Source organism: Balaenoptera borealis (genome assembly GCF_965194805.1).
Source record: "Balaenoptera borealis genome assembly, chromosome: 8".
NCBI lineage: Eukaryota > Metazoa > Chordata > Mammalia > Artiodactyla > Balaenopteridae > Balaenoptera > Balaenoptera borealis.
This window is the reverse complement of record NC_138865.1, coordinates 101212111-101234051: the sequence shown is the minus strand read 5'-3', so window position 1 is coordinate 101234051 and position 21941 is coordinate 101212111. Positions and strand designations below refer to the sequence as shown.

General features: G+C 40.7%; 1 protein-coding gene across 25 annotated transcripts in view; it reads left to right on the top strand.

Moving 5' to 3' along the window:
- SUSD1 (sushi domain containing 1) overlaps nucleotides 1-21941 on the top strand; it is a 161823-nt gene that overhangs the window by 41977 nt on the left and 97905 nt on the right. For all 25 annotated transcript variants that reach the window (XR_014247877.1, XM_082403933.1, XM_082403951.1 and 22 more), the window contains exons 6-8: nucleotides 5834-6013; nucleotides 15764-15861; nucleotides 16483-16669. Coding sequence is in view for 24 of the 25 variants with exons in the window: in XM_082403933.1 (XP_082260059.1) it covers nucleotides 5834-6013; nucleotides 15764-15861; nucleotides 16483-16669 (465 nt within the window). In the remaining variant the exon portion in view is untranslated. The remainder of the gene's footprint in view (nucleotides 1-5833; nucleotides 6014-15763; nucleotides 15862-16482; nucleotides 16670-21941) is intronic.

The window sequence follows — 21941 nt, the reverse complement described above, 5'->3', positions numbered from 1 at the left end:
AGGGAGACAGACCTATTTTGAAGTTGATTATTTGAATAAAATCACAGATAATAGGATACTAAGGAAAAATTCCCAGCCATGTTCATAATTAGTTGACTGTATTCCTGATGCAGATCCAAACGTTGTTAATAATGTAATTAGCCAGAGAAACGTGTGCTTTAATGAACACCCCTATGCATATGCAGTACAAAATTTGTGCTGCTTATTTTTTTTTTTTCTTTCCTTTGGATGTTAACTGTTTTTAAATGGCTTCTTTCCTTGTGATAGTGATATTTTTATTACCTATTGTGGTCTCTGTTGGATTGATTTTTGAATATGTCTTAATAGGGATCCCCTGCTTTCTTGGGTACCATTTGGTTTGAGTAGAAGTGGCAGTGGCTGCCATCTCTCTTAAGCATGGTGGGAATATCTGTGATGGGCTTATGTTCCAGGCAAAACCTGGGCCAGACCCCCATATCATAGGGTTAAACATCAGTACCAAGAAGGCTTCAGGGCAAATACAGTGGCAGGGGAAGTCCATTTCCAGCAGCTCTCTTCTCTGGGAAAGTTCTCGGAGACAAGATTGGGACAGAGGGAGTTGTCATAGGACCCTTCCAGACTGATTTAAATGCTTTTTCATGCAACCTTTTCTTCTGAGGTTTTAGCTGAACTATAAGATCAGTCCCAGTCAGAGCCTAGAGTGGACCCCTTCAGTGTGAAGCTGCCCAGATATAATGGACCTGGACTTTGGGGTCACAAAAACCATGGTTTGAATACTGGCTCTGCCTTTTTTTTTTTTCTTTTTTTGGTTGCATTGGGTCTTTGTTGCTGCGCACAGGCTTTCTCTAGTTGTGGCGAGCGCGGGCTACTCTTCGTTGCAGTGTGCGGGCTTCTCATTGTGGTGGCTTCTCTTGTTGCAGAGCATGGGCTCTAGGCACGTGGGCTTCAGTAGTTGTGGCACATGGGCTCAGTAGTTGTGGCTTGCAGGCTCTAGACCGCAGGCTCAGTAGTTGCGGCAGACGAGCTTATTTGCTCTGCGGCATGTGAGATCTTCCTGGACCAGGGCTCGAACCTGTGTCCCCTGCATTGCCAGGTGGATTCCTAACCACTGCGCCACCAGGGAAGTCCCAAGGCTCTGTCTTTTAGTAGCGGTGTAATTTTTGAATGTGACAGACTCTTAGGACCTCCATTTTTGTATCTATAAACTACGTGAGAAAAACCCATCTACCTTGCAGTAGGGTTTTCTGTGAGAAATAAATAAGATAGTGTATATCTAATAGACTACCTTGTGTTTAGTAGGATTTTGATGCATGCTATTATGATTAAAATTATTGCAGTTTAAACAGCTTTCCCAGAATTCACTGGTACAAGACTGATACGTATTAGTTTTTGTGGGTCTTTTTCTCAGCTTTCATCTACTTGGTGTCTGGTAGCTATGAATTACCTCTTTTGGATAAAAAATATAGAGATAATGTGTTCCTATCTTGTTATTTATACTTACAATTTACTGATGTGTGTTTCCTTCCTCAGGGGTTGTGATCATATCGAAGTAACACATATTGCATCTTGAACAATGATAAAGTAGTAGCAAGCTACCAGTGAACAACTATTTATAATTTACCATGTAAAAACTACTATTGTAAGTAGGCATTGTGGGGAAGCAAGAGATTATAAGATAAAGATTCTGCCCTTTAGGAACTGTCCGTATATTTGGGAAGACATAGTCATTAAAACAAACCCACAAAATCCTCAAGGAGGAAATAAAGGTCAGATGAATAGGATAGATAAGTATTCTTGATTCTACTTCTTCTCTCACTCTCACATCCAGTCTATCACCAAGAACCTTGTTCTGCTTCCAGGATGCATCTCGAATCCATCCACTTCTTTCCATCTCCGCCATCACCTCTCAAGTGCATCCAAGACCTCATCTCTCTTTCTGCTGGGCTACTGCTCTAGACACTAACCAACCTCTCCTTTTACTCCTGTTCTCCCATCCCTTATCCACCCAACAGTCAAAATGGTCTTTTCAAAATCTAAGTCAGATTATTTCATTCCCTCGCTTAAAATCCTCCAATGGCATTCCACTGCTTTTAACTAACACCCAGGCTCTTTCCTAAGGCTTACAAGGCCCTCTGTGACCTGGCTCTGCTCTTCTCTGCACCTTCATCTCATGCCACTCTCCCTCTTGCTAACTGTGCTCCAGCCAACAGGTTGCATTTCCCTTTCTGGAGCATATCAAGAGCTTTCTCGCCTCAGGGTCTTTGCATTGGCTATTTCATTTGATTGAAATGTTCTTCCTCTGGTCCTGGACATGACTGGTTCATTCTCATCCTTCAGGTCCCAACTCTGATGTTACCTCCTCAGAGAGCTTGAACCATTCCTGACCACTCTATTTAAAAAGTCTTTCCTATCCTATCACGTTATCTTTCCTCCTACATAACATTCACTACAATCTGCAATTACCTTGTTGATTTATTTTTTTGTCTAATTATTCACTCCCTAAGTTCTGCGAGGGCAGTGATCTTTTCCATTTTGTTCTCTGCTATAGCGACTAGCATAGTGTCTGGCATGTACTAGGTACTCAGTAAATATATGAATGAATGAACAAATGAACATAGGCCACGAAAGTTCAGAGGAAGAAGGGATCCCTCCATTAGTCATGGAGCAGATTCATCACTGGGAAGGATTTTGCTAGGTCTGAGGGAGATAGAGTGTACCTCGAGGAGAGAGAGGATGAGCAAGGTGGAAGGGGATAGAAAGGGGGCATATACTGTAGGTTTTCAGAGATGGAGCTGCTCTTGAGAGGCAGTGGGTGTAGGAGAAGGAATCTGAAGGATGTGGATTCTGCTTCTAGCCATCACATGACTACCTATGCGACTTTGGATGTTTTATTTAACCATGTTGAGCCATTTTACCTGTAAAATGGGGGAAATAATCTCTACCATGGAGGGTTACTGTAAGAAGTAATGATATATACTTGGGGCCCTATCAGGATGCATATGATGCTAAATGGTAGCTATTCATACCAATATTTAATTTAGATTCTCAGCTGCGGGTGTGCATACAAATCAAATTTGCAGCTTTGTAGAAAAGTGGATGCCAAGAACCCAACTCAGTACTACTCATTCAGAAGAGTTATCTCTGGGTGAGGGTGGGGATGTGTGTGTGAGACTCCAGCATGGGTGATTTTTCAGAAGCTCCCCAGGTGATTCAGATTGTATAGCTGTTGTTTAGAACCATGTGTTTAATCCAAGCCACGCCGGAATCCTCTCTAAATATCTCCTGCCAAGGGACTGTCCAACTCGAATAGCTCTGTGATGGGAACTCACAACAGAGTTGGGTCCAGATTGCCTACCACTGGACATCTACCTGAGTCCCTAGAGAACAGGCTATTGATTTCTTATCTACCCCCAAGTTAATATTAATTTTAAAAAATCTTGGGACTTCCCTGGTGGTGCAGTGGTTAAGAATCCGCCTGCCAATTCAGGGGACACGGGTTCGATCCCTGGTCCCTGAAGATCCCACATGCTGGGGAGCAACTAAGCCCATGCGCCACGACTACTGAGCCTATACTCTAGAGCCTGCTCACCGCAACTAGAGAAATCCTGCGTGCAGCAACGAAGACCCAACACAGCCAAAAAAAAAAATCTTGTCGTCCCAGCTAAAGCCACCATGACTTCCATTATTCTTGGTGATGTCCAATATAGAAGCCAATTTAGTTATCTTCTGTACTCTTATTCCTTTAGTATCTATGCTTCTCCCCTAATCCGACTATCTGTCACCAGGTTCCCTCCCATATCTCTCCAATATGCTGTTTAGAATTCCAGCTTCAAGGTCCATAGACCTACATAAACCTATACCCTCAATCTATTCACTGATGATCCCTCTAATTTCCTGCTCTAACTGAACCCTGGCTTAAACTAGATGTTTTTGATGTCAACAATCACTGGGCAGTCTTAGGAAACATTAACCACCTGTTCGGTTGGTTGCTCATGTACACACAAATATACTCATGTCTTGGAATGTTTTGGGCCAGTAAACATGTCTAAAGGTTTGATGTTGGGAAAACATTCTGAGGGCCAAGGGGTCTTGTCTTGTGTCTGGTCAACATGTATGAGAAGGGAACAAATTCCTATGAGCAAACATGGGACTTGAGAGATAGATAGGGTTGGAGGATTTATTTAATGACCACCTCATTCTGGTCCCATAACTGCTCAGGATTTGCATCTGCACTGACCAGAGCCTAACTCTTTTTTGAAAAATCTCACAGCCAAATGACTGGTCAGGTGGGTTGAGCTGTTATATTGAGAGTCTTATGATAACTCCAATGACAGCAGATGAAACCCTGCTCCGAGAGGCCTCCCTCAGGGAAGTAACTCTGGGGTTCTAGAACAGACCAAACATCCATAAGGGGTTGGAGAAGAGTACAATTACAGTAAATCCACCAATTCTGTATCAGAAGCTCATTTAAGAGAAGCCACATATTTCTAATGCCATAAATGGTTAATGGGGAGTTGGGAACAGATCATAACATTTTCTCTGTTTTTGTATGCTTTATCTCCATAAATGGACTCATGTTTTAAAAGTCTGGATATCAAGAGTGCTTACTTTTCTTGGCTTTCTGCAGATGGGGGAGAAAACTAAAAATCAGAATGAAGGCCAAAAGTTATGTATTTTTCTTTCTGCACTTAGGTGTAACTGGATTACATTTGCAATTATTATCACTACTTTACTTTATATTTTATATTTATTACATTTTCTTGAATAAAATTGTGTCTATGAGCTCCCCACTGCTGTATGGGAAATTTAGCATGTTTTATTTCTTCTCTTCACCTCACTGCTCAGATTTTATTGAAATAGTTTGGAATTTAATTTGCAAATTATTAATTTTTTCACATTGTTCAGCTTTTAGTTCTAGAATCCTTTACTGCTAGTTCTATCCAGCTCTACAGTCACACTTAAATGATTATGGAGACTTACCTGTACATCCTGCTTATTTCATTGCTCACTAGTGTTTCTTCTAAAGCCCTGTCCTTCTCCTTTCTTAGGGCATTTATTCTGATTGATTTTTTTTTGTTGGTCTGAGGTTATTTTTAATTTTTTTTCCAGAAAAGATACACGTATAGATTTTTTAAAAATTGTAAATATCTGAAAATGACTCTTTTATTCTTATATGAAGTAGAGTTTGGCTGGGTCTAAAATGGTAATGTCATAATCTTTGTCCTTCAGATTGTTTTCTGTAAATATTCCAGTGTCTTCTGGTAGTCAGAGTTGCAGAGAAGAAATTTCATGTCAATTTTATAATTCCAGGTTTGTCTCCCTCTATGCAACTGATTTTTTTTCTTTGAAAGGTGCATATATATTGAATGTTTAGGCTATAAATACTTTCCCCATTAATTTGCTTTAAAAAGTTCAGAGATTTTGTATATATTTCATTTACTCTTCAGTTAGCAAAAAAAAACACAACAAAACTACATTTGCATTATTATCTACTCAGGAGTTAATGATCTGAAGATACATACTAAAAGATACCAGAAAATCTTAATATGTAAAATAACCCTGAGATGGATTATTTCATTGACCAAGGAATTCTCTATAGTATAAATAATCTCATAATTGGAATATTTTCTATACATGCATGTTTATAAATTTTATTAAACTCAGAGATCTCTGTTTTCCTTACTTCTGAACAATCTTATTTTAAATACCTGCAACTGGATTATTTGATGGGGTTAGTGTTTTCTCTTCTCCCATATGACTGGACTCTATCATTACTAAATATTTATTTCTAAAAGGTGAATTATGGGGTAGAAGTCATGGGTCATAACAAGTGCTGTGCTACTTCCCATTGCAGAGATCGACTGTGGCCGCCCTCCGGAAGTGCAGCACGCGGTCCTGGTGGGGAATCACAGCTCCAGCCTGGGCGGTGTGGCTCACTATGTCTGTCAAGAGGGCTTTGAGAGCCCTGGAGGAAAGATCACTTCTGTTTGCACAGAGAAAGGGATCTGGAGAACAAGTACTTCGTCATGCACAGGTATAGACTCCATTCTGTGGGGCTCCTGTCTCGTGGAAGCAAACAGCAGAACCTAAAACCTTCGATTGCTTACCCTGTGTATTGCCCTGGCTGTGCCATTTACCTGGGCAGGCACCTGGCTTTAGGTTTGTCAGCTAAACCCTGAAGATTTAGAGGGTGGATTGGGAAAATAAGTTGGATAGGAAATTTTATGTATCTAGTCTTTTGAAACCCACCTTAAATCACAGTGATTCCTGTCTCTTCTGCTTGGTTGCCTGAGATATTTTTCTCCATGAACCATTTTCTCAGGGGGGAATACTTAAAAGTCCTAATTAAGCACATGTTGACAACTTTTCAGAGAGAAGGTGGTGTAATGTATATCGAGGTTTTTAATGTTTATTTTTAATCGTGGTAAAATATGAACAACATAAAATCTACCATCTTAACGATTTTTTCAGTGTTAAGTGTATTCACGTTGCGCAACCAATCTCCAGAACTTTTTCATGTTGAAAAACTGAAACTCTACACCGGTTAAACAGTAACTCCCTACTTCCCCCTTCCCACAGCTTCTGGTACCACCATTCTGCTTTCTGTTTCTATGAGTTTGACTAATTGACCTCATGTAAGCAGAATCAGGTAGTATTTATCCTTCTGTGACTGGTTTATTTCACTTAACATAATGTACTACAGGTTCATTCATGTTGCTGCCAATGGTGGGATTTCCTTCTTTTTTCTGGCTGAATAATATTTTGTAGTATATATATATAAACATTATGCTTATCAATTCGTCCACTGATGGACAGTTGTGTTGCTTCCACTTTTTGCTTATTGTGAATAATGCTGCTGTGAGCACGGGTATACAGATATCTCTTTGAGACCTTGCTTTCAATTCTTTTGGATATATACCCCCAAATGAAATTACCAGTGAAAAGGAGTTTTGAGACTTCAGTTCACATTCTAGCAGTGCCATGTGTTAGCTGTGTGTCATTAGGTAAGGCATTATTCTCTCAGAGCCTCAGTTTCCTCATCTATAAAAGGGAGAAAATAAAACCTGCTTTTCCTACCTCAAATAGTTGTTGAGAGGGAATCAAATGAGATAATCTATGGGGAGCATTTTGAAGTTTAAACCATGGTGCACATGTTAGGTCTTTTACTGAAATGATTAACCTTGCTTGAAGAGGATCTTCTCATGAGTCAGAAGTGTAGACTTCCACATGCTTTATTTCACACCTCGGCCTCCAAGAAATAAGATGGGAAAAGGCAATGATTCTTAGGTTTGTGGTGGTTGGCCGTGGGTGTGACAAATGGTTGTCACCTGGTCTTGAATGGCTCTGGGAATTTATTTCAAGCTGTTAACTTGCTTGGCTCTGAAGACAGATCTCTGAAGAGTGAAATCTCAAGGTAGCTTTGGTCTAGGTCTCTGGCTTGATTTTGTAGCAGAATTATGGAAGAATGTCTTGGGTGTTGCCAATCAAAGTTTTCCATAGGAAAGTCTAACCAGAGCAAATACAATATGCGGACTGCTGGTGATTATTTGTCCATAGAGGAATGGTTCATGACCATTTTGGGGTTAGGAAGTTGATGAAATCTATCAATTTGTTCAGTAGATGTTTATTTAGCATACACTATGTGTGAGGTACTTTGCTGGACACTACCTTCTTGGAATTTACAGGGCAATAGGGTAAATAGACTTTTCTCCAAAGAAATGCACATACGGATATACATATAATATTTTACAAAATCATGGACCTCTGAAGGCCTTGGGTAAAGCACCCCTGGAGTAGATGAAGAACTCAGCTCTGCTGCTGAGGCCCTGCCTGTGCCATGCATTTCCCACATTCAGTTATCTCCACCACAACTGCAGCAGGCTGTAGGCTAGAGATTGCAATCATAGTAACAAGGAAGGGCAGACACGGATGAGAACCCAGAGATCGAGTTTGGCCTTCTCTTAGGTCCCTTTGACTTGCCCAACTTGCACAGAGAAGCAAGGGCAAACCTGTAACTAACGCCAAGGACTCCAGAGTCCCAGTCTTCATACTTGGGGACATTGAGAAGAGCTAATGCCATTTTGAACCAGACTGATAGTCATTCCAAACTATTATTGCACCTCCAGCAGCACCTCTAAGAGTTATTTGGAGGAAGTGAGGCAGCTGCCTCGTGGGTTGCTGAATTCAACATCTGGGGAGGTGGTCTTGGCCCAGAGCTACCTATGGAGTCACTTGGTCAGAGAGCTGGGCATAGCTTCTGGACCCTCAGCCATTTGCTTCATTGTTCAAGCTGCTGTGCCTCCACCATTCAGAATTCAGTGGGGGTACCAGGATTAGTCACTCCATGAAAAACCAGTGGATCTGCATGGGGCATAGTAAGCTATTAATTAGCTGATGCTTATAGAGCACTTTGAAGAACAAACATGTTATGTAACTGCTAATTATAATTACCAACCTCAGCCTGCCACCGTTCACAAAGTCTGTGGCTCCAGCTGCAGCTGTTTCCATGGGTTTATGCAAGCTTTGATTTAAGGAGAGAAAAGGCTTTCTCCCTGAGGGCTGTGATCTTTCTGTGAGGAGGCCTCTATGCCCTCAATCAAGATTGGCAGCTAAATTCAATTTCCTCAGATAAAGGGGGCGATTTACATGCTGATTAATTCATGGCACAGTGCACGTGATCGCTGGGTGGGTAGGTACGAGAGGCTTCTGGAACTGTAGTGAGAGATGCTGATTACCATGGCTCTTGCTCAGCTGCCCTCCCTTCCTTCTTTTTCCTGTTTTTCACCTATTTCTTCACACCTCCCCTTCTGTCCCAAATCTCTCTGTGTATTTTGTATTTACCTCCTTCAATGTGCACTTTTGGGTTTTTTCCCCATCTTCTTTTACATTTCTGCCTAACCTGTGAATGCCTTCTACCCTTGTCCTTTGTTTTCATTCTGTTTACCCATCTTTTTATACATGAGTGTTTCGTTCTAAATTGGGTAGAATAACTTATCTTCACTTTACGTGAGTGGTTGTTAGTTAAAAATATTTTTGGAATCCCTATTTCTTTGGATTAATAGGATGGATCTGTGTGTGTGTGTATATATATATATATATATATATATATATATATATATATACACACACACACACGCACACATATATATATTTAATTTTATTGAAGTATAGTTGATTTACAATGTTGTGTTAATTTCTGCTGTACAGCAAAGTGATTCAGTTAGATCTGTATATGTTTTTAATGGAGTGTGAACTCCGGCAAGGCGGTGGGACTTTTTAATTTTTTTTTAAGGCCAGTTTAGACTGGAAACTCCAGACAGCTGAGAATTAGGCAATTACTTTAGTGTCTGGAAAAACCCCAGGTGGAAGCTTGATGTTCAGTGAGTCGGTTTACCTCAAGATCAAAGGGACTGATTCATTCTTGATAAGACTGTCCCTGGCTTTCATTCTGCACAGGTCGTTTGGCTTTTTACGTTTAGAATCTGAGTTAATAATTATGAAGTTGACGCTCACTCACTCCAGGCTCTCTAAAGAGCAACATCTCTATGGAAACACAGACTGACTGCTGGGATCCTTTCTGGGCCCCCTCACCCGACTCAGGGACTGAGTCCAAATGCCTCCAGGCCTCCTGTTAGCTCCTGCCCCTTCTGTTTTGTTGTTGATCCTCCTCTTCAGCCCAGTGAGTGCTCACTCGCAGCTAGACATATTTCAGATAGAAGAGAAAGGTCAGCCGGAATAAATGGGCACATTTATGCAGATAGCCACATGGCTGGGATTTGTTTGAATATGTGCATAATGTTTAGACCATCAAGCATTATAGCTACCATTGATTGTGCACCAACTTAAACACCCACGGCTCTGCTAGGAGCCTTGATGCTTGATTTCATTTTGTCCTCAGAAAAACCCTGTGAAGTGTTGATATTTTCATTTCATAGATGAGTAATCTGAGACTCATAAAAGTTACGCAACTTTCACAGGGTCTTTCAATGACTAGTAAAGGGCAGAGACAAGATTTGAACTCAGGCCTTTAAACCTGGAAAGCCCACGATCTGTCTCCTGCCACTTTCCTAAGCTTGAATTATTTGTAGACCACCCTGACAATGTTTGCCAGAACAAAAGTATTTTTTAGTTTAATAAGTTTCTTAAAACAACTTATGTTTAAAACTTAAAATTTTAATTTAAATTTATTGATCAAGGACACAGTAATACATGTGATATCATGAGTTTGATGAACACCTGGGTTTTTTCAAATATACACAAAAACCAATACAAAGCAGACATATAAAAATGTATTCATGTGCCACCAAAAAATCATCCTAAAGTGTATAATGCATTTTAGAAAAGCACTACTTTAAGCCATGCTGCTTCTACCTATTTTATGTGACCCTAATGACTTAAAAAGAAGAAAGGAAGCATAGCAAAACTCTTATAGCCAAACATGCATTTATTCAACGTTGTCACCTTGGGAAGCCATACCCTCATTTCAGTGATGCTGCTATTATCAAAATGTGTTGGTTTTGTAATCTATTTGGGAATTGCCTTTGAAGGTAGTTTATGAGTCATATTAGAAGACTGGTCATATCACTTTTGAAATCAGATACGAGAAATGACATTGAGCTTGACATTCTGTTAAGGTCTCTTGAATTTATTCTGTAGGACCTTTTACTGTTTTCAAAAGTAGAGAAAATGGATATAAAATTGGAAACCAAGAGAGTGCACTAGACTAGGCGCTGGCCGCAATGGGACTTCTGAGAGAGTAGTCTGTGCTCACTGTATTTGTCCCCGCCCACCCTCTTCTCTTCTGAGCTTCCTGAAGGAGAATCAGGCATCCAACACCCCACTTCACTGTAGCTCTCTCTCAAGGTCACTGATGACCACCTGTCAAATTCATGTTCTAGTGTCAATCCTCCTTCCTCTTAACCTTTCCACAACATTTAGCATTGTTGATAAGCTATCCATACATTTATCCATCTATTCAACCAGTCAACCAAATGATAAATATTTTAAAAATATCTATGTCCAGCCAACTGTATTAGTTTCTGGGGATGGAGAGATAGATAGATCTTGTCTTTGCTGTCATAGAGCTTACATTCAAGAGAGATAGACATTAAATAACTAATTACAAAATTATTTAGTTACAAACATGATGAGTACCACAGAGAAATACTGGATGCTAATAGAATACTAAAATACATAACTTTATATATGTACATTTATACACACACACACGCGCACGCACCCATGCGCCACATGCAGAATCTAAAGCAAAGCAAAGGTACTTTATAACCCACGGAGGCTTTTGTCCCCAAAGTCCAATGCAGAGTTCAGCTGGATGCTATGGGGGCCTACTTTGTTTAGGCCAGAGAAGCCTAAACGTCCTACAACTGGACAAGGCAGAGACCTGCTCTGCCTGCCTCTGTCCAAAGTCAGACCTCAGATCTGATCATGGCACCACATGCCCTCCACTGGGGAAGAAAGAGCCATATGAGAGAAGAGCAAGAGGTTGAGCCCCCAGTGCTTATGTTCTGCTCCAGGCCCTTCTTGGGTGGGAGCGAGGAGGTTGGGGGCATTGGTGGGAAGGAAGGGAGATAACGTTCGAGGAAGCACTCTTCAGATCTTCTCTTTCCTTGACTCTCGAGGCATCACACTCTCCCAGCCAACCTCCGACCTCCTTCTGCATTCCTCTTTCTCCTCTAGTTTCCCCTTTGGTTTCCATGTGTCCCAGTGCCCTGCCATCACGCCACCTGCTCTCCATGTCCTACCTGGGCATGTCACCTGCACCCAGGGCTTCAACTACCACCTACCCATTGATGACCTTCAAGACTGTTTTTTTCACCCAGGTAGATTAACTCAGACTTAGCATGTTCTAAACACAATTCGTTCGTCTCTTTCTCACAAACCCAGTCTGCTTCCTCCTATATTTCTTATGAGTACAGTAGAAGGCAATCCATTCAGACTCTCAGGCTCAGAGACTGGCAGTCAGCCTAGACTCCTTATCTCTTGCCTCCTATTACTTCTCCTTCAGAATCGCTCACGGTTTTAAATACAGTGCCCTGATTTCATCTTTTTACCTTTTTGCTGAATAACTACTTCAGCGCAAAGGCTCTGGGCTTTGGAGTCTGGCAGGTCTAGTTTTGAATCCTGACTTCATTGCTTACTAGCTGTGTGACCTTTGGAAGGTTACTTAACTTCTCTAAGCCTTAGGTCTGTAAAATGGACACGATAATGTCAAATTCATGGTGTTATTTTGAAGATTAGATGAATGATACATTTAAAGTACTGTACATGCTATCTGGTCCATAGTAACAACTTAATAAATGTTCACTCATTATTGATTTTATGATTGCCTCCTATGACTGCTGGGAAAGTGTGATCAAATCTATAAAGACCTATGTATCAGTGTTTGATGTATTGTAATCACTGAGTAAAGGGTATCACATTCTTTCCTTGTGACCTCCAGTGTCTCCTTCAAAACACACCAGAGTTATCTTTCTAAGAAAAGAGGTCCCCATCATCTTCCGGCTTTTAGCTCTCCAAGTCTCGTCGGAGTAAGTCTGTGCTTAGTCTAGCGAGCAGGTCTTCCCAAGTCTGATCCCTTCCTCTCTCTGCAACCTAGCTTCCCCTCTTTCCTCCTCCCCAGCACGTTACACGTCTCTGTCACCACTCTGAATCTGCCACACCCTTTACACTTGCAGGCATTGGACCTGCTGTTCTGTCTTCTGTCTTCCTCACTCTTCAGCCATTCAGCCCTGAAGGTCATGCCCCCCACGAAGCCAGCTTCCCCAGGTCTTCCAGTGAGAGTTGGTGGCTTCTTTCTCTATACCCTGTGGTACTTGTGTGCAACTTTGTTCTGATATTTATCAAGTTGTAATTTTTCTGCTTATATGTTTGCTCCCTCCATTAGAAGCCATGTTCCTGAGGGAAGGACTTCTGTTCTGATCATTGTCACAGCCCAGTGCCTGGCATGGGAGGATGCTTGGCATTCGATAATCGTTCAGTTAAGGGTCAAGTGCCCTGGAGTCAGTTCCAAAGAGAACTTCCAGAAATGTTTTCAGTTTTCGGTACTATTAGAATTAAGGCATAGTCTCCCAAGTCATCTCTTTTAAAGGGGCAGCATGGATATGGATGTTTAATAGCTGATACATTTATAAAGAAGTCTTTTCCAGCTGATTCGTAGATACCTGGAGGGAAAAGCAACCGGATTTTGTTATACTACTCCTTGGGATGAAATATCTGACATCCCTATAATCAGATCTGGGTCCCTCTGTGCAGAGAGCATGGCACAGCCTGGGGGCAGATAGCATTTTTGAGATGTTATTTGCAGTTGTCATAGTGAATGAGCAAAAAGGAAGAACAAGAAAGAAAACTTTCATGTTTCCTTTCTAATCTCTGCTTGGGTGGCAAAGAGGTCCCGAGTGGGAAGGAAATGTGCTTTACTGGCAACTCAGAGAGAAGGTGAGGGGTGGGATGTTTCCTTTTCCTTCTGGACCAGAGGGTGAGTATCAGAGGGATGTGGGAATGAGCAGAGGAGTCTAGAACTCTAGGGCTTTGAAGGTCAGTGGAGAGGGAAAGGGCCAGGAATATTTGGGGCTTGTTCAAGCTGATAAAAGACTGGTGCCAACATCAGCATTATGCTACCCAAGGAGGTGAATGGATAGGTCTTTGCATCTATCAGGATACCCATGTCCACAACTGGAGTATTTCTTTGATTTCAAATTATCTGTGCTCCAGGGAGAAACATTGATGTAGAGACCCAGGAGTGCTTTAGACAGCCATAGGTGATCCTCTGGTGTCTCTCCAGAAGTTTGCCTGTTTTCCTCTCTCTGCCTCCATTTATTCCCACTTATAGTCAGCTGACCTGGGCTTACCCAAGACCAGGTAATGTGTAACATAGAATCTCGGCAATGCTGCTGAAGGGATGATTTAGTAAAGATATAAAATCTTCCATAGGCAAAGAGAGCAGTAGACTAGGGTCTGTCTAAAGATAGTATTGGTTCTGAGTAGAGGAGAAATTAGTCAACCCTACAGGTGCCTGAGGTGCAGGCTCTCTTTCCCACTTGGAGGCTGAGAAGAGATTTACTAGAAGGGAAGGATGGGAGCTGAGATGAAGAGAGGCATCTTCTGGGGCAGAGACTTATCTTTCTCATCCTTCTTGATGGGAGTCTTACCTTGGGTTTCCCAGAAAGCAGGGCCTGAGGCAGAGGGCTTATATTTTTTTCACAATAGGGAATGCTATCCCAGGAAGCAGGAGTGAGGGCTAAGGTGAGTAGAGCAGGGAAGGAAGCAGAGCCAGTGTAAGGACATCTTGTTGCAATGGTCTTCACTGAGTGCAAGTATTGCTCCATCAGTGCGACAGCGCCCTGAGAGGTCTTTGTAGGTCTGCCCTTCAAGGGGAAGAAAGATAAGGGGCAGACTTATCTAGTACCTCCTGTCCCCCAGGAGGTGTTAATTCCCCCCTCCCTTCCAGGTTGCATGTGCTAGGGTGTGCAGCAGGGAAGCCCCAGCATGGGAGACAAGACACGGTCGTGGTATCAAAGCCCATGCAGGGCTGGAACAAGGAACAGGAGAAGCTGAGAGGTTCTAGGACATCCACAAGGGATGTCTGATTCAATGGGGAAGCTTGAATTTGGGCTGAGGAACATTCCTGTGTGGTGAGATGATGATTCCCTTCTCCAGAGGTGATGGTTTGGTAACTTCTACCCGCAGGGAATTTTATTCCTTTTGATGTTGGTGTAAGTGAAATTTTTTTTTTTTTAATTTCCTTTTTGGATTGTTCCTTGCTAGTGGACAGAAATGCAATTGATTTTTGTACATTGATCTTGTATCTTGCAACCTGGCTGAACTCCTTTCTTAGCTTTGTGTGTGTGTGTGTTTGTGTGTGTGTGTGTGTGTGTGTGTGTGTGTGTGTGTGTGTGTGTATGTGAATTCCTTAGGATTCTTTATAGACAAGAGTATGTCAACTGCAAGTAAAAATAGTTTTACTTATCTGCAGGTAATTTATTAAATGGATAAAAAGCTAGATCCTTGCCCCCTTCCCATCTGGACAACTTCCTAGGTGGTTCACTAGGTTCATTGGAAACTGTTACCTCAGGAACCGAGGCCCTAATACTGTTTCCCACATTGCCAAATATATTACATGAAATACACACAGAATATATTAAAAAAGCAGAACAACTTGAAGAAATTAGTGGCTTCCTAATAAGTCAGGATTAAATAGCTTCAGTTAAAGGAGCCCTGGAAGTATCCAGGGACCTTGTGGAGAATTTATTTAGTTTACCCCAACGGGTTGCTCCTGAGGAATGGTCCCATGTGGTGATGCGTGTCATTTCCCTCTTGGGAACAGCAGTGACCTGGAAATAACGCTCCATCAGCTGGGTGGGATGAGGAAGCCGGAAGCTGATCTTACCTGTGCAGCTGCAGGGAGGATTCAGGGCTCAGCTCTGGGCCGCTTTCTATCCCACAGGAGTGGAACACCAGTGGCATCCAGTGGCCTGTCAGACCAATCACAGGTTGGAGTTCTCACCCATACTTAAGCAGGAATCTTTCCTTTTCCTCCAAATCAGGTAATGGGCCAAGCTCACTCATGCTGAAGTTAAATTGGGTGATTGGCCTGGGGTAGCTTGAATTGCTGATTCGGTTTCTGAATCAGAGCATGAATGGTGATCATCAGAGAGACCAGCTGGGCAGATAAACTAAGTCATGCCCTCTAATGTGGTGGCCATTAGGGTTTTTCCAAAGCTCATCAATGCATTTTGTGAGTGGACTCTCTCTTTTTCTATTTTAGAAACAATTATAGAAATTAATGACGTGTCAGTGTTTAATAACACTTGTGTGAGGTGGCAAATAAACCCAGGAAGAATAAACTCCAAGATCGTATATGTGGTAAGTAAAGTGAGCTCCTTTTTCCTGCTAGGGCAGAAATGCTTACCATGGGAATAAGAGTAGGAGGGACTTGCTTCCCGAAGTGCTTCTCAATCTAATAGCTTTCCAATCCCATAGTTCTTTAAAAAAGTGAACAGAATTTTTAAGATATCCAGATTATTTTATTTTACATTTTGTGTTTAGTATATTTGTCATCCTCCAGCGTGTATGTGTGTGGGATGTATTTATATTTGGCATCATCATTATCGCTTGTTTGCAAGCTCTTGTATTTCACTCCCCCAGAACAAGCCTAGAAGCATCTGCTGCCTCGGTGACAGTTTGCAGCGAGCGGGTCTCAGGTTGTGTTGCCTCCATTGATCGCTGGTTATTTGAGTGCAGGATAGCACTCCCTGGAGATACCCCTCATTTTATGTCGCTTCTCAGCATTTACGGATTACTGGGCTGATCAGATTTCATCATCAGATACCTGATAGCAGAGATTTGCCCTATTTATCTCCCCTGGGGTGAGCAGTGCAGTATTAAAGGGAGTAGTAAGAGAGTAGGTTCCAGCACCACAAAAATCTCTCTTGTTCGTTTTAACTGGAGTCATGGTGGGTTCTCTTGTCTTTTCCCCTCACAAAGATATACATAAAAGGACAACGGTTGGACCCCGTGGAAACAGTTCATGAGGAGACAGTTAATTTGACCACAGACAACAGGACCCCGGAAGTGTGCCTAGATCTGTACCAGGGCACCAACTACACCATGCACATTTCTACTGCCTCTCCCAGACGCTCTGTGCCAGCCATCATTGGGTTCCAGACAGCTGGTAGGTGGAGGTGAAGTCTCATTTCCTCCTAGAAAATGCTAAGCACAGGATGTGGGGAAATGTGCTTCAGAATCTACTGGTCAGGAGAGTTCACGGTTGCTTTCTGAGATTTGTAGCCAGGGGGTTAATTGCTCTAAGGCTCAGAACCAGAGCGGGTCTGGTAGGAGAGATTCCTATCCTATTGATGCCAGGCTGAATGGTCACTGATGTATTGATGCTCAGCTGCGTCCTCTGGTTGACGTGGAAGGTAATAAGGCATTTAAAAGAGGAGAACAGTAGGTGATGATGCAGTCCATTTCAGTTATCTAAGGCAATAGAGGGTAGCCACATGGCTTATCTTTGGTAGGAAACTCAAAAGTCATTCACTCTTGCCTATGGGAAAGGTGGAGCCAGGAAGGCTGACCCAGGAGCTGTGCTCCAGGATGGGAACTGACCCTAGGACTGATTGGGGGTGGGGAACCAAGTTGAGAGTGGGCAGGTGGAGACGGGGAGGCAGCCCTAGGCTGCAGGAGGGTGGATGCGGGGTGAAAAGAGGAGTGGACAAGAAGGAGCTTCAAGAAGTCATAATAAACCCCAAGGCACATAGTTATCACATGGATTTTTATATCATCATGACAATTACAGTAAGTTTTTTTTTTTTTCATAATTCTGGTTGTGGGGTGTCAGGACTAATTAAACTCCTAATAAGCAAACCTTGAAAAGCCATTGGTGACATTTATTATTTTGGATGAGTTGAGGTAGTTCTCAACTAGCTATTTGATGTCCTAATTAAGAAAACTCAACCTTTAGGTGTTGCTGCCACGAGGAACTGGGAAGTAACATGGATGTTGCAGAAATAATTGAAGTCTGCCAGTCTTAACAATATCAAGCCAACTATGAAATTATACAAAATAGGTCTCAGGGTACTTGTATATAAATAAAACAAAATGATTTATTTCTAAGTAAATACTAGGTAGGGAAAGATATTGTCAAATTAATATAGTAACTAGAGAAAGTTGTTCAAAGTTAAAAATAAACTACTGTGGATTTATTAGGAATATGTCTTCTTTAAAAGAGCATCCCAGGACTCCAAACTCATCTATCTCTGTTCAGTCAGAATGACTGCTTGCTGTTCAGTGTCAGCTGTTTTTACTAATATCCTCTTCAACCTCTTCAAGTTAATTTCCACTGAGAAAAGCATGGCCTTTTGGGTCAGACATACCTGGATTTGCATCTTAACTCTGCCGCTTAAGAGTTGGGTGACCATGGCTGAGTTTTTTAATGTCTCCAGACCTCCTTCCTCTGTCTGAAATGTTAAGTGGAGTTGGATTAAATTTGCAAATTAATCTAGTGAGAATTGGGATTTATATTGAATTATTCCAACTGGGAACAAGGTACGTTTCTACATTTACTCCATATCTACTCAAATTTTGTCTTTGCTGTTTCCTTATGCACTCTTGTGAAGATCTGTCATTCCCTCCTCTATATCCTGCATATTTAGCCATCTGATTTCATTATTAGCGTTATGCTAGTTCTCTTTAAATGAATTGGGAAGTTTTCCATATTTTTTATACCTTGGAAAAGTTTATATCACTTTAGAATTATCCCCTTCCCTTAAAGTTGGACACATTGCTCGTAATATTATTTAAGTTTCACCCCTTTGGGAGATGATTCTTTGATAACGTTGTCAGTTTCTTCTATGCTTTTGGGGGTCTGTTTATGTTTCTTACATTTTCTTGAGTCAATTTTTATAATTTGTACTTTCCTAAGAAACGTCCATTTAGCTGTGATTTTAAATATATTGGCAGATATATTGGCAGAATGTCACATGGAATATTTGTTTACAACTCCTCTGGGGTTACAGATTATATAACCCCAGGTTATTTCGATTTGTAGTTTTGTGTTTCTCTATTTTTAACACTTGATCTGCTTCGCTTGGGTTGTCTGTTTTATTACTGTTGTTTTCCCCAAAGAGTAATCTCTTGGGTTTTTTAATTGTTTTTCTTTCTCTGTCTTATTAATTTCTCCCCTTATTTTTTTTTTTATTATTTCCTTCTCCCTGATTCTCTTAACTTTGTTATATTGTTCTATTACTAAATTCTTGAGTTGAATGCATAGTTCAACTTATTTCCATTATTTTCTGTTTGATAATAAAAGCCTTCAGTGCTTCTTCCTCCCTTCCGGATTTGAGCTTTGGCAGAATTCCTTAGGCATTTATACATGTTCTCTTTATCTTTACTTTCAAGATATGGTATAATTGCTATTCTGATTTTCCCTTGATCGAAGAATTATTTATGAGGGTGTTAATATATGTTCTCTTTATTTTTACTTTCAAAGCATTATATACTTGCTATTTTTTATTTATATATTTATTTATTTATTTGGCTGCATTGGGTCTTTGTTGCTGCGTGTGGACTTTCTCTTGTTGTGGCGAGCAGGGGCTACTCTTCGTTGCAGTGCGCAGGCTTCTCATTGTGGTGGCTTCTCTTGTTGTGGAGCATGGACTCTAGGCGCGTGGGCTTTAGTAGTTGTGGCACACGGGCTCAGTAGTTGTGGCACACAGGGGCTTAGTTGCTCTGCAGCATGTGGGATCTTCCTGGACCAGGGCTTGAACCTGTGTCCCCTGCATTGGCAGGCAGATTCTTAACCACTGCGCCACCAGGGAAGTCCCTACTTGCTATTTTAATTTCCCCATTGATTGAAGGATTAATTATGTGTGTTATCAAGTGGTAGGTTTAAAATATTTTTAACATTTACACTTTGGTGTTGATTTCTAGTTTTTTTTTTTTTACATTTTAGTATTCTTTGTGGGGAATTTATCAACATTTTCTTGGGGCTTACTATTTGGCAAAGTTTTGTGATAATAGGTAGAGTGTTTGCTTGTAAGGTAAGATCTAGTCTTAAATCAACTCTAGTAGTAAGGTTTTTCAGGACTTCTGTTTTTGTTGTTGTTACTGTTTTTTGCTTACTTGGATTGCCATTCTTCTTAGTTTCTCTTAGAAATTCTAATTGTTTTGTTTCACACATTTTGATGTTATGATATTTATGTTCGTGATTGATATCTTAATTGTAGATTCTTACTTCCACTATTAAGAAGTGGCTCACTTTAGCCTATTTAATTTTTTTTTCCCTGATTTTCTTGATTTCTTTGTGCTCTATTTGCATGATATGCCTTTGCCCCCCTTTTGTTCTTCTTAAAAGCTATCTGGATAACATCGCTACAGATGTACTCTAGGAGACAGCATATGTTGCAAACCGTTTTGAGAAAAGTAGTAGTTAAGCAATTTACATTAGTGTTGTTTGTGATATGGTTTTCCTTTCTTCTGTCATCTTAATTTTTTCTCTTTTTTATGCTATGTTGCTATGTCCATTGTTTTCTCTTTTTGCTGCATGGATTTTCTTTTTTCAGTGATTCAAACAGTATAGATTTTGCTTTTATTCTGCATTACACATTAAAAAACAAAAATAAAAAAATCCTATTTGAATGTGTATTTCTCTTATTGCCTGTGTTGACTGAAATAATGTTAACTTCTCCCCCAGTAAGATAAGGAAGTTAGCATTCTTTACTTCCTTTTATTCCTTCCCCTTTTGCTTCCCTTATGTTATTGGTTTAATACAGCATTTTATTGCCAGCTTCTTATTTTTAATTATTTTTAACATGTACTACATCTTTAAAGGATTCATTTTTATATTAATTTATAGCAATATTCATAACAATTATTTAAATAGGTATATGTTTTAATAGTTTCAGTGTTTACTGCCAGTTCTTTCATACCAAAACATCTCTATCTTTCTCTGTATTTTTATTTCTCTCTCTGCACAGTGATTTCTATCTTCTTACTGAGGAATGGGATACTTTCTGAGCCCAGGATTATCTGAGAACATCCTTTTGTTGTCTTCACAAGTGAATAGGAACTTGATTGAAGATAAAATTCTTGGGCCAAAACCTTTGTTGTCAGAATTCTGGTGGCATTTCACATTGGCTTTAGGAATTTAAAGTTTTGAAAGAGGAATTTGAAGGTGTGATTAAAAAAAAAAAATCCTATGTAGACAATCTGATTTTTCAGCCTGGATATCATAGAAGCTTTCTTTACGTGTGAAGTTCAAGACTTTAATCATTTACTTGCACATGGTAAATGTTTTGACCACTTACTATGTGTTTGACATTGTTTTAGGCATCAGGAATTCAATAGTGAATGAGACATGAGTCCTTTCTTTCATGAAATTTCAGTCATGGGTTATATACATGTTAATGTTTTTCGCAAAGTTTTCCTAGTACCCTGTGAGTTTTTGGATCTTCAAATTTCAATCTATCTACACATTAGGAATATTTTCTTTCATTAAATCTCTGATTATTGTTTTTGTTTGTTTGTTTTTGCTCTTCAAATACTCCTATGTGGAATTCCTTGTCTGTCTGCATTGGTCTTCTATTTTCTCTTTTTTTATATCCGTGCCTTTTTCCTTTGCCTTCTGTGAGTATGTAGCAAGTTTGTTCTCTATATGCATTTATTCATATATGCACTATTTCTTTTTTTTAAAGATTAATTAATTAATTAGTTAATTAATTTTTTGGCTGTGTTGGGTCTTCGTTGCTTCACACAGGCTTTCTCTAGTTGCGGCAAGTGGGGGCTACTCTTTGTTGCGGTGCGTGGGCTTCTCATTGCGGTGGCTTCTCTTGTTGCGGAGCATGGGCTCTAGGTGCGTGGGCTTCAGTAGTTGTGGCACGCGGGCTCAGTAGTTGTGGCTCACGGTCTCTAGAGCTCAGGCTCAGTAGTTGTGGTACACAGGGGCTTAGTTGCTCCATGGCATGTGGGATCTTCCCGGACCAGGGCTCGAACCTGTGTCCCCTGCATTGGCAGGCGGATTCTTAACCACTGCACCACCAGGGAAGTCCCTGCATTGACATTTCTGATGCACTTTAAATTCTGTTGTTGCACTTTCATTTCTTTTTGTTTTTTGTCTCTTCTAGTTCCCTTTTTATTTCTGCCTCTCTCAACCAGCTTCCTCTCTGCTATCACATTCTCTTACCATCTCATCCTTAATCTGTTTGAATCATCTTTAAAATTTTTTTACTGAAAGTACAGAACAGATGTTGCTGAATTTTACCATTATTTTGCTCACTATTTTTTTTCAACAGTGTCCATTCTTTGCCTTCTAGGCGCGATCTCCCTCTTCTTCTTTGTAAAATCATTTCATAGGCTTTCGCCCCCCCCCCCTTTCTATATTATTTATCCTTGGAAGATAAAAGTTTTATTTAGGTTTGATATTTCCCTCATAATAAAATGGATGGCAT